The sequence below is a fragment of the Lolium perenne genome, chromosome 4 (assembly GCF_019359855.2).
Source record: "Lolium perenne isolate Kyuss_39 chromosome 4, Kyuss_2.0, whole genome shotgun sequence".
NCBI lineage: Eukaryota > Viridiplantae > Streptophyta > Magnoliopsida > Poales > Poaceae > Lolium > Lolium perenne.
This window is the reverse complement of record NC_067247.2, coordinates 105,254,474-105,266,706: the sequence shown is the minus strand read 5'-3', so window position 1 is coordinate 105,266,706 and position 12,233 is coordinate 105,254,474. Positions and strand designations below refer to the sequence as shown.

Here is a 12,233-nt window from a genome sequence, read left to right as displayed (position 1 = left end):
ACGCCGTTAGCAGGTTTCATAGGATAGGTTCTCCGTGCGGGCAGTGTGGCCACGCCATCGTAGGATTGGCCATGTTCGATTTCGGCGCAAGATAGGTTTCTAGCAAGTGGTCACGGCCGAGCGAGATCCATAGAAAGCTCGGACTCGACGCCGTGCACTACAGGAATGGGGCTATATGCCGAGGGCCGGGAACCCTCGGCGTAGCATGCTTTGGCCCTCGGCGTAGGCTATGCCGAGGGCCGCCCTCGGCATAGCTCCTCGGCGTGTAAGTCCCTCGGCAAAGGCACTATCGCCGTCGGCGTAGCCCGGCCCTCGGCGTAGCACGCTACGCCGACGGCAAAACCCTCGGCATAGACTTTTAAAAAATTCAAATTTCCCGTTTCCAAAAAAATTCAAAAAAAAAAAAAATTCGAAATTTTTTTTTTCTATATGCCGACGGCAAAACCCTAGGCATAGACTTTTAAAATTTTAATTTCTTTTACACAATTTTTTTCCTTTTTTTCCTTTTTTTTACTTGTTTATCTTTCACCCAATACACTTTTAACTCTAACTACACTTAATCTTATGTCAAATTACAATCATGGTTAAACTTCCCGGCCGGTCACCCATCCTCACACTACTCCAGCCTCAGCACGCTTAACTTCTTGGTTCCATTCAGATGAGCTTCCATTATAGAATTGACACCTCTTGCTGATAATAATAGCATATCAACCCTATTAACCCTTGAACCGTGATGCACACTTCTTTATTTTTGAATCCCAAACAATTACTTAAGTAGACAACAATGAATATATATAAGTAATAATAATATTGAATTCAAATAAAAATAAAATGATTTTATTTTTTGGTCTTTTTCTATTTAATATTGAATAATTAATATCTTTAAATCGGAAAATCAAAATTCCACAAATAATATGTCTAAATCGATCAGAAAAATGAGAGGAATCTAAATATAACATACATATCATCATTTGAACCTAAAAATTAGAGGAATCCAAATATGACACCCAATTTGCCATGTGGCCAAAACAGCCCCCTCGCGAGATGCGAAATGGCCGTATCGGGCGGGTTGGTGCACCATTCGCCAACACGCTAAACGGACAAAAATTAGCACATAAAGTGATGTGTTATAGACATAAAAACATTTTTTGCGGAATTTATTGAGCGACGGAAAGTGTACCCCTAGTTCAAATCCGGTCAGTTTCCAGCGGATTCGGGGGGACACCGCAGGAAGCCGCATGGATTCCCAGATAGCTAGCGCGCACATATGACATGTGATATGTGGTGCGAAGGCGGTGTCCTACCACTACGCGGAGGTCTCTCGCAATACTAAAATGCGCCCCATGTAGCTGCTTCACAAAATAAACCCGTTTTGGCACCCCGAAAATGAAAAAAACCATCGCCCATGGGTCGGATTGGAAATCCGCTCCCGGGGCCTTGCTTCCCATCCCAGGGACCACGCACGTGCCAAATATGGCCTCGTTCCGACAAACTATGCGGTGTCACGGGCCGTTTCCTACTCATTTGACCTAAAAGTCATAGAACTCCGGACGTGATAGCCCTGTTTGTGAAGGGTTTTCCAAAATAATTGCCGTATCCTAATTCCGACTTTTGGAGTGGTTACTAGGACACATAAAATGACGCCATGCGGCTCCGCGGGATTTTCTGACTTTGTTTAAATTGTCATTTGGCCAAAAGGGGCCCCCCACGAAGATGCGGTATGGCCGTACCGGGCGCGCTGGTGCACCCGTTTACCTTCGCGCTAAACGGACAAAAATTAGCACATAAACTGATATGTCATAGACCTAAAAACAATTTTTGCGGAATTTATTGAGCGACGGAAAGTGTAGCCCTAGTTCAAATCCGGTCACTTTCCAGCGGATTCGGCGGGACACCGCAGGAAGCCGCATGGATTCCCAGATAGCTAGCGCGCACATATGGCATGTGATATGGGGTGCGAAGGCGGTATCCTACCACTACGCAGAGGTCTCGCGCAATACTAAAATGCGCCCCATGTAGTTCCTTCACAAAAAAACCTGTTTTGGCACCCCGAAAATGAAAAAACCATCGCCCATGGGTCGGATTGGAAATGCGCTCCCGGGGCATTGCTTCCCATCCCAGGGACCACGCACGTGCCAAATATGGTCTCGTTCCGACAAACTATGCGGTGTCACGGGCCGTTTCCTACTCATTGCCCTAAAAGCCATAGAAATCCGGACTTGATAGCCTGAAGGGTTTTCCAAAATAATTGTCGTATCCCAATTCCATCTTTTGGAGTGGTTACTAGGACACATAAAATGATGTCATGCGGCTCCGCGAGATTTTCTGACTTCGTTTAAATTGCCATCTGGCTAAAACGGGAAACTGAGAACATATCAGAAAGTGATTGAATTGTTTCTATGTTAACATGTTATTCTACATGATTCAAATATGCATGATTTTGACATAAACGGATAGAGGATGTTTTTCTGAACATTTTGATACCTCATACGCATTTTTCTGACATCATATGAATTAGTTATGATTTTTACAAAATTAGACAAATTTGAAAAATAGCCTACGCCAAGGGTGGCCGTCGGCGTAGCCCTGTCTACGCCTAGGGCCAAAGATATGCCGAGGGCTGCCCTCGGCGTAGAGGTCGCTACGCCGACGGCCACGTTTCGCCGAGTGTTGAAAGGGCAGGCTGGCCTGGCCGGACCATACGCCGACGGCCCCGACTTTTTGCCGTCGGCGTATAGCCTGGCCCTCGGCATAGCCTCCCATTCCTGTAGTGATGTTGGAGTGCCGGGAAACTGTATCTCAGGGAAACTGTATCTCTTTTTAGCCTAGAACGGCAAAACGTGTTAGGCTGGACGAGTCGGACATATGAAGCGAGACATTTTTCAATGAATGGCAACATGTTCCGCGTCCGGTCGGCGGTCCCGGCACGGAGGCATCAGCCATGCATGGTCCCGCGTGCGCATTGCCCGGATCTCGCTCGCTACCTGTAGGTGTAGCCAAGCACAAGCAGGCTGCACGTGCCGGAAACCAAGAGCGCACGACGGGGAAAACTTCCGGGACCAGACGCCGCTCAAGATGCACCACACGGGGATGAATCGTGGTGTGCCTGCGTAGGAGTATCGTGGACACGTAGGTCGCCCAAACACTTCTTTCTGTCCACGAGCTGAAGCGATGTATTACTACATCACGTATAGACGTCTAGTGTAGTGGTATGGCCTTCTTTGCCTAATTTACCAGGAACGATGGCGTGTCTAGGGACATGCTACCCTGGTTTGATTTTTTCAACGGCAATGGTTTGTCCTATGACAAACTACATTGGAGGTCCGAAAAGTTGATGATCGGCGATGGAACCGCGTCGAGCTCAGGTGAAGAGGTGATCTGTCCATTTTTTCCTTGGTGGCTGCTACGGTGGTGTCGAAGAAGATGGATAGGCGTTGGTTTGTCACATAGGTATATCCTATCTTTCCAGATCTGTAAGATCGGTGTATACGTACTTTATATCTCATCTTTTATTTATCAATGAGAATCGTATTACCATGCAAAAAGAAAAAGAAAAAAAAATACGTACAGTATTTGGCTTGCGCTGCGATAGTACACGGTGCATTTCTCAACACCCAATTTGTTTTTTTTAGCTTATTCTCAACACCCAATGAGCTGTTTGATTCTCAGGAGGGCCAACGAAATTGCGAGAGCCGCTTTGTCCGGCCCACCAACATCTATCTGACCGATCGAGGGGCCTAAAGAAACCGTCTGCGCCGTTTGCACGCCGACGATTCTTGGCCCAACCTGCGCTCTGGAGCCCAGTGAAGGAAGTTCCAACCGATTACTACGTCAACTTTTTTTTCCCAGATTCTAAAAAGAACGCGAACTCTTTTTTCCGACTATTATTGCCTACTCAATAAAATCTCAAGTTTCGATTTTATGGTTTCGCTTTCATTTCTTCTTCATTTTCCCCCGTGTCTACTAGGTGCTGCTACCATACAAAACGTACTTTGCACTTGCCAAAATAATAAGAACCAAACGATATAAAATTTGATCAAGTATGCGAAAAAACATATCAATACCTAGAATGCTAAATCAATATCATTACATTCACCATAATGTATATTATTTTGGCGGTATACATTTAGTACTATGGTTATAGATTATTTTATCAATAAATGTGGTCAAAATCGAGTTCATCTGACTTCTTGATAAACTTGCATGCATCATACTATGGCGAGGGCAGGTACTCAGCACCATTCTCTCCTCTACCACCCCAGGCGATTAATTTGACCTATTACTCGAGTAAACTATGGTTTACATTGCTTGGGCGTCTAGCGTAATGGTGAGCGTGCTCCGGGTACTTGGGAATTCCATTCTCCGCCTACTCCATCGTTGGATGTCACTAGAGCGAGTCAGATCTCACCCATCCGATTATTTTGATCATACGCTATTGTAGCATCAATATTTAGGTGCTATTGTAGCATCATTTCAACATTTTATTTCACAGTGGGTTAAAAATGTTGCAAGAATTACGACAACATTTTGAAGAACATATGGAGCCAAAAGTAAGAGAGTATGCAGCAAATCTCCATCAGCCACAGCAAAACTCCAAGATAAAAGTCAACACACGCTTGCATCATCATGTGGGGGACAATATTTAGATTTGTTAATGAAAACATTTCCAGCATTGCAATAAGAATTACAGCAGACACCGAGTCTTCGCATCTAAACATGCATGAGTTTGAAGCATGTACAAAACATGCAAAAAGTTAACTGAAACTAAACTTGTGATGGAACGGTGGGTCAGGCTCGCCGGAGCCCCCTTGGTGTCAAATCTAGCGACCCAGACCTATTCCCAAATATGACATGTGGACAGCGAGTAAACATGAGCAAAGTATCGTCAGTTTTTACTTTTTACACATAGTATTTCTTGTCCATTAGACGTGTACGACAAGTACAAAGATTACAAGTTTACAACGTGACCTGCTGGCTGAGGGTGATCCATCACGCGAGCTTAATTACTAGTCTAGGGCGGCAATGCATAGTTGCATACTACACGTAGAGCATACTGCAGGGCGTGGCCACGCCACGCGCGGGAGAGCCGTCGCACGGTCACGCCCACTTGGCCATGACGGACATGCCGCCAGCGCCGAGGAGGACGGCGGTGAGGCAGATGAGCTGGAGCCTGACGCTTCCCTGCAGCTTGGGCCCCATGAAGTCGGCGGCGAGGAGCTCCACGAGCGCCATGTAGTGCAGCAGCCCGGCCGAGGCGGCGTTGAGCAGGCCGACGACGATGAGCGCGGTGGGGCTGTTGTCCTTGTAGACCTTGGTGAGCGCCAGGCCGAGCGCGATCCCGAAGGGCGTGGTGGTGGAGAAGAAGAAGACGAGGCCGGCCTTCATCTTCATGCCGTACTCCGCCTGGAGGATGCAGCCGCCGAGGCCCATGCCCTCGAACATCTGGTGGAAGCACATGGCCGCCACCAGCGGCCGGATGGTGCACACGCTCTGCGACGCGCCCATGCCCAGCCCGATCACCACCGAGTGCACCACGATGCCCATCTCGAGAACCTGCACGCACGCACGAGCGCCACCGGCCGGCAGAGAAATTAACTAAGCATGTAGTAGAACAGAAACTAGACGTGCATTTAATGGTACGGTTTTAAATTCGACGGCAACAGCGGAGAAGAATCTCTCCTGCTTGTTAATTAGCGTTAGTGCTTCATAAAGAAAGGTTAAAGTGCTGACTGTTTTCATTTTTCTAGCCTATAGTCAGAATACACAATTGTTGTTTAGGCTGGTCATAGTGGGTAGTATCATATAGTAGTATCATGCATATGATACTTTTGTATGATACTAGATCCATAATGCATAGTTTCATAGACTAGTGTCATAGTTTTGCTATATTAATTAATTTGTAGAATTCCAATATAAATTTGTGTACAAGATTTGTTTGATAGTAAATTTTTTCATGATGTGCGCTATGATACATTATGTACCTATGATATTCTAATCTCCTCTTTTATCCATAATTACCTGCCACAACAATATTTTTTGTGGGGCTAGGATGCATGGTAGTAGCTAAGATACTAGCACTATACATGGCTAGCTATAAAACTTAAGGAGGAAAAAGTCATTAACTTAATCTAACCGTTGGAAGCCTCAACTAGCCAATAATGAGGAAAAAAGTCAGCCTTGCACCTAGCCAACTTAATCTTAGTGTTCCATTTAGTTTGGAAAACTAAAGTCAGACGTGTAACGTATTCCTATCTACTTAATTGAGTGCATAGTTAAATAATATCCTAATGTCGACATGTCCTCTCCAATTCTACAGGATCAGAAAATTACATAAATTTGGCTAAAGAGTGTTTGATAGCACATGAAAAAATAGTATAAAAAAGGTTTGAGCGGATAATTAGTTTCCTCTGAAATTGAGGGCATAAGAATCCTTACTAGAAAGTCCTAAGGATTGTAATCATGTGTATTAAACGACCTTCTTATAGGGGGAAAATCATAGGGATCCAAATCCTCTAAATATCCTACTGTGCAAAATTCTTTTGAATCAAAGGCCGAGCCCAAAAGTATAGGATAGAAAAATGGAAGATTACACCACCATGTTTGATTCGGTTGATCGATCTCTAGTCATGACTACCAAATACAACATTATTTTGATAAAGGGGAAAAACTTTTGATAAAGTTGTACAAACACTTAGACGAATAATTCTCAAGTGTTGATAAAATTATACTAATGATCTTACATGATCCACATGTTGATATATAAACTGCTACAAACATTTGGTAAACTAATTTAATCTAGCTATGTGAGACCTGAGTTAGTAATCAATAATACTAAGAAAATGTCAGCTTTGCTTGTATCATGCTTGATATAAGTTTGATTTCTTTAGGAAAGCTAAAGTCAGACATGTAGTAACTCCTAGAAGCTTAATTGAGCTAATAGTTAAACCTATCCTAATGTCGACATGTTAAACAATTATTAGGTAGATAAATGGAAGATTATTATGCCACCGTGTTTGATTCAGTTGTCGATCCCTCGTCACAACAATCAAATACTACGGCATTAGCTTGGTCATTTTTCACTTCACAACAGAGATAACATTTGGTCGAATTAAAAATTCTCAAGTACTGATGAAATTCTAAAGATGATCTCCATTCATGGTAATCCACGTGTATCATTTTCATGGGAGACAATGTCAACGGAGCGCGTGCATATGGCCATTTGGAGTCGATTGCCTCCTGAAGGTCCGAGGGGCTGTACGTTTGTACGGACGGATTCTGGTATCAGTTGGCATCTGACTATCCGAACCAAAACAATATGTCGTCACTCGAGACATGGTCAACTATGAAACCAATCTCGAAGACAAGGACTACTAGTAATTTGGAGTTTTTTTTTGTCATGGTGATGTACTTGATCGATAAAAAAGGTTAATTAACTACTACGTACTCAAGTACATCTAAGTACCAAGTACAGAGTATATGTACTGCAAAAGAGTTCCTATTCCGTACGAGAATACAGAAATCGCACTAGAGCAATGGTCGACTTATAAATCGTATTATAAGCACAAGCACTACTCACTCCGTTTTTATTTACTCGGTGTTTTGGGTTTAGTTAAAATTAATTTTGTAGTCATGTAAGAAAAATATCAACATCGAAAATACCAAATACATATAATATGAAAATATATATTTCATGACACTCTAATAATATAAATTTTACATTATAAGTGTTAATATTTTTCTCTAAAAATATTAATCAAAATGTATAAAGTTTGACTTTAACTCAACCCAGGATGCAAAGTTTGGGAACAGAGAGAATACAAGTTCAATAGTTCATTGATTATTGACAGTGAGAAAGGATGCAATTCAGGCCCACAAGTTAATTAGCTGCTCCATTAAGTAGGAATTGTGCAAGGCTGCAAGAGCAACACAAGATTACCTGAACGACGACGCGGTTTCGTCGCAGCTGCATCTTACCAGCCTCGGCGTCGTCTGCTACGGCCACGCCGTGGCCATGACCGTGGCCGTGACTGTGCCAGTGTCCTCCCTGCTCCGGGCTCTCGTGATCTGCGACCACAGCGCTGCTGGGGCCGGTAGCGCCGCCCTTCTTCCGGTTGTAGAAGGTGAGCATGAGCGAGTCGACCATGAGCGTGAAGATGGCGGCGAGCATGGCGACGAAGGCGGTGAAGGAGAAGTCACCCCACGGCTTCTTGGGGAGGCAGGGCGAGGTGAGGTTGTTGAAGGAGTCCGGCAGCACGTGCATGTAGCCGGTGGCGAGGATGACGCCCGACGCGAAGGCCTTGACGATGGAGAAGAGGCTGCGGTCGGGCTGGAGCGCAGGCACCGACCGTGCGAAGAGCGGCAGGCAAACGCCGATCACGCTGGAGATGAGGATGGTCGGGATGGCGATCAGCTTCAGGCGCAGCGCCTTGGGAACGTTGTGGCAGGCGCTGTCCAACGAAGGGTCGGCGCACACGTCGGACACCGACTGTGACTGCTGTGCCTCAGCGAGGAGGGGAGTGGAGCAGATGAGCAGGAGGGCAAACGAGACGAGGGCTAGGGCCTGTGACGACGACGACATTGCTCGATCTTGGTGCGGTCTTGACGTCCTTGTTGGGAACTTGGGCGAGTTAGCTTATTGAGCAGCTTTCTCGTCTTGACCTTCAGTGAGGAGCTAGCAAGTTACTTCGACAAGATGGATGAGTACGTAGTGTAAGTACTTTGATGTGTGTGGGTGAGGTTTTATATAGGGTTTGAAGCTGGTGGAAGCTTAGGCCGCCGGTCCCACTTCAGTTCATGGGTATTCAAGTGGATGCCCTAATATTTTATCAAAATAAGGGAAGGTCAACATTGTAGAAGATATATAGGAAAAAAAACTATTTTCTAAAACAAAAAGAACTATCCAATGATGACATTGAAGATGTTGATCAGGGTGCGCGAGGGACCTGCCTCGTTGTCATTCTTCCGCAATCTTGGCACAAGCCCGCCTCTCGCCCTGATTTCGACCGCCTGCCATTGCACCTCCACTGCTTGCCGCTTCGCCCGGCCTTCGAGTGCCCTTCCGGTGCGACCCGCTGGTGTGGTCGGCTGGTTCCTGCACGCCGATCCGCTCTCGCTGCCTTCATTGTACTGTGTGCCTACCGGTCTTCCTCCACTACAGCAACCTATTGCGGGGGGGGGGGGGGGGGTGCCCAGCCTCCTGTTGGGTGTTTATCTGGTTATGTCCGCACAATGGGCGGGAACATGTGTATTCATGGGTCTTGAGCTGAATACCTAAAAAAATTGGCAAAGTTTAAAAATTATATGAAAGAGCCATCAACTCTTGTTTCGTTTTTGTTAAATTTGATCTCCTTTTTGTACGCAAACACTTGCTGTTGTATTTAGTTAGAGTGAGTGAAAGAGCAACATATGGTCATGGGATCGAACCAAAATTGTTGTATTTTTTTTACTTTGAATACCATTGACAAAAATAAATGTGTGATGGGTGCATTTTTAGCATGTTTATACACCGTTAGTTTTATTTTACATGGATACCTCTGAGTAGCGATAGGATTTTTTTATTTTACCGCACTTCCGCACCCCTTTTATGCTTGTTTACGCATGATCCTAAAATATTAAGGCAATGATGAAATATCAATAAAAACTAACATTTTTATGATAGTTTGACATGATAAAAATCATGTAAGCACTTAACCATGGACCTGGTTGAAAGGGAAACGCGAGAACAAGTTCCAGGAAATTTAGGACATCGGTACGGGGGGAGCCTGCCCGTACCGTCCGCCCGTTCGTCGTACCAGGAGCGCCGCCTCGATAAATACCCTCACCTCCCGCAGACGGATCTGAGCTCCAAGCCCACACGTGCGACCAGAAACACCAGAACACCATCCGAGAAGAGATCTCAAGGAGGAACAAGAGGGGGCATCATCCAAGTTTCTACCAGGATCATCGGAGGACAAGGCATCATCCCCTTCATCATCAACCACTGCACCATCACCATCTCCATCCCATTCATCCCATTAGATTGTAATCTCCATCGATATTGTGGGTTTGTACTTGAATTCACATCGCTACTGATGGCGTGTAACTCGCACGTTCGTTGGGAACCCCAAGAGGAAGGTATGATGCGCACAGCAGCAAGTTTTCCCTCAGAAAGAAACCAAGGTTTATCGAACCAGGAGGAGCCAAGAAGCACGTTGAAGGTTGTTGGTGGCGGGATGTAGTGCGGCGCAACACCAGGGATTCCGGCGCCAACGTGGAACCTGCACAACACAACCAAAGTACTTTGCCCCAACGAAACAGTGAGGTTGTCAATCTCATCGGCTTGCTGTAACAAAGGATTAACCGTATTGTGTGGAAGATGATTGTTTGCGTAAAACAAGAAACAAGTATTGCAGTAGATTGTATGCGATGTAAAGAATAGGACCGGGGTCCACAGTTCACTAGAGGTGTCTCTCCCATAAGATAAAAGCATGTTGGGTGAACAAATTACAGTCGGGCAATTGACAAATAGAGAGGGCATAACAATGCACATACATGATATGATAAATATAGTGAGATTTAATTGGGCATTACGACAAAGTACATAGACCGCTATCCAGCATGCATCTATGCCTAAAAAGTCCACCTTCAGGTTATCATCCGAACCCCTTCCAGTATTAAGTTGCAAACAACAGACAATTGCATTAAGTATGGTGCGTAATGTAATCAACAACTACATCCTTAGACATAGCATCAATGTTTTATCCCTAGTGGCAACAGCACATCCACAACCTTAGAACTTTCTGTCACTGTCCCAGATTTAATGGAGGCATGAACCCACTATCGAGCATAAATACTCCCTCTTGGAGTTAAGAGTAAAAACTTGGCCAGAGCCTCTACTAATAACGGAGAGCATGCAAGATCATAAACAACACATAGGTAATAGATTGATAATTAACATAACATAGTATTCTCTATCCATCGGATCCCGACAAACACAACATATAGAATTACAGATAGATGATCTTGATCATGTTAGGCGGCTCACAAGATCCAACAATGAAGCACATGAGGAGAAGACAACCATCTAGCTACTGCTATGGACCCATAGTCCAGAGGTGAACTACTCACTCATCACTCCGGAGGCGATCATGGCGATGAAGAGTCCTCCGGGAGATGATTCCCCTCTCCGGCAGGGTGCCGGAGGCGATCTCCTGAATCCCCCGAGATGGGATTGGCGGCGGCGGCGTCTCAGTAAGGTTTTCCGTATCGTGGCTCTCGGTACTGGGGGTTTCGCGACGGAGGCTTTAAGTAGGCGGAAGGGTAGGTCAGGAGGCGACGCGAGGGGCCCACACAATAGGGCCGCGCGGCCAGGAGGTGGGCCGCGCCGCCCTGGCGTGTCGCCGCCTCGTCGCCTCACTTCGTTTCCCTTTCGGTCTTCTGGAAGCTTCGTGGCAAAATAGGACCCTAGGCGTTGATTTCGTCCAATTCCGAGAATATTTCCTTTGTAGGATTTCTGAAACCAAAAACAGCAGAAAACAGCAACTGGCTCTTCGGCATCTTGTTAATAGGTTAGTGCCGGAAAATGCATAAATACGACATATAATGTGTATGAAACATGTAGATATCATCAATAATGTAGCATGGAACATAAGAAATTATCGATACGTTGGAGACGTATCAGCATCCCCAAGCTTAGTTCTGCTCGTCCCGAGCAGGTAAACGATAACAAAGATAATTTCTGGAGTGACATGCCATCATAACCTTGATCATACTATTGTAAGCATATGTAATGAATGCAGCGATCAAAACAATGGTAATGACATGAGTAAACAACTGAATCATAAAGCAAAGACTTTTCATGAATAGTACTTCAAGACAAGCATCAATAAGTCTTGCATAAGAGTTAACTCATAAAGCAATAAATCAAAGTAAAGGTATTGAAGCAACACAAAGGAAGATTAAGTTTCAGCGATTGCTTTCAACTTATAACATGTATATCTCATGGATAATTGTCAACATAGAGTAATATAACAAGTGCAATATGCAAGTATGTAGGAATCAATGCACAGTTCACACAAGTGTTTGCTTCTTGAGGTGGAGAGAGATAGGTGAACTGACTCAACATAAAAGTAAAAGAAAGGTCCTTCAAAGAGGAAAGCATCGATTGCTATATTTGTGCTAGAGCTTTTATTTTGAAAACATGAAACAATTTTGTCAACGGTAGTAATAAAGCATATGAGTTATGTAAATTATAT

The 12,233-nt window shown here is 44.8% G+C and overlaps 1 protein-coding gene across 1 annotated transcript; it reads right to left on the bottom strand.

The window, feature by feature from the left end:
• Positions 1 to 4,900: 4,900 nt before the first annotated feature.
• LOC127348549 (fe(2+) transport protein 1) lies at positions 4,901 to 8,686 on the bottom strand. The gene is made up of 2 exons (XM_051374537.2): positions 7,937 to 8,686; positions 4,901 to 5,553 (listed from the first exon to the last, which is right to left on the bottom strand). Exons 1-2 carry the CDS (start codon positions 8,576 to 8,578, stop codon positions 5,098 to 5,100), a joined length of 1,098 nt encoding a protein of 365 aa, XP_051230497.1. The 5' UTR covers positions 8,579 to 8,686; the 3' UTR covers positions 4,901 to 5,097.
• Positions 8,687 to 12,233: the final 3,547 nt, after the last annotated feature.

Coding starts and splice junctions, on each gene's coding strand:
- LOC127348549 (XM_051374537.2), bottom strand. CDS start 8,578: ATGTCGTCGTCGTCACAGGCCCTAGCCCTCGTCTCGTTTGCCCTCCTG. Junction 5,554..7,936: donor GAAACCGCGTCGTCGTTCAG/GTAATCTTGTGT, acceptor GCGTGCGTGCAG/GTTCTCGAGATGGGCATCGT.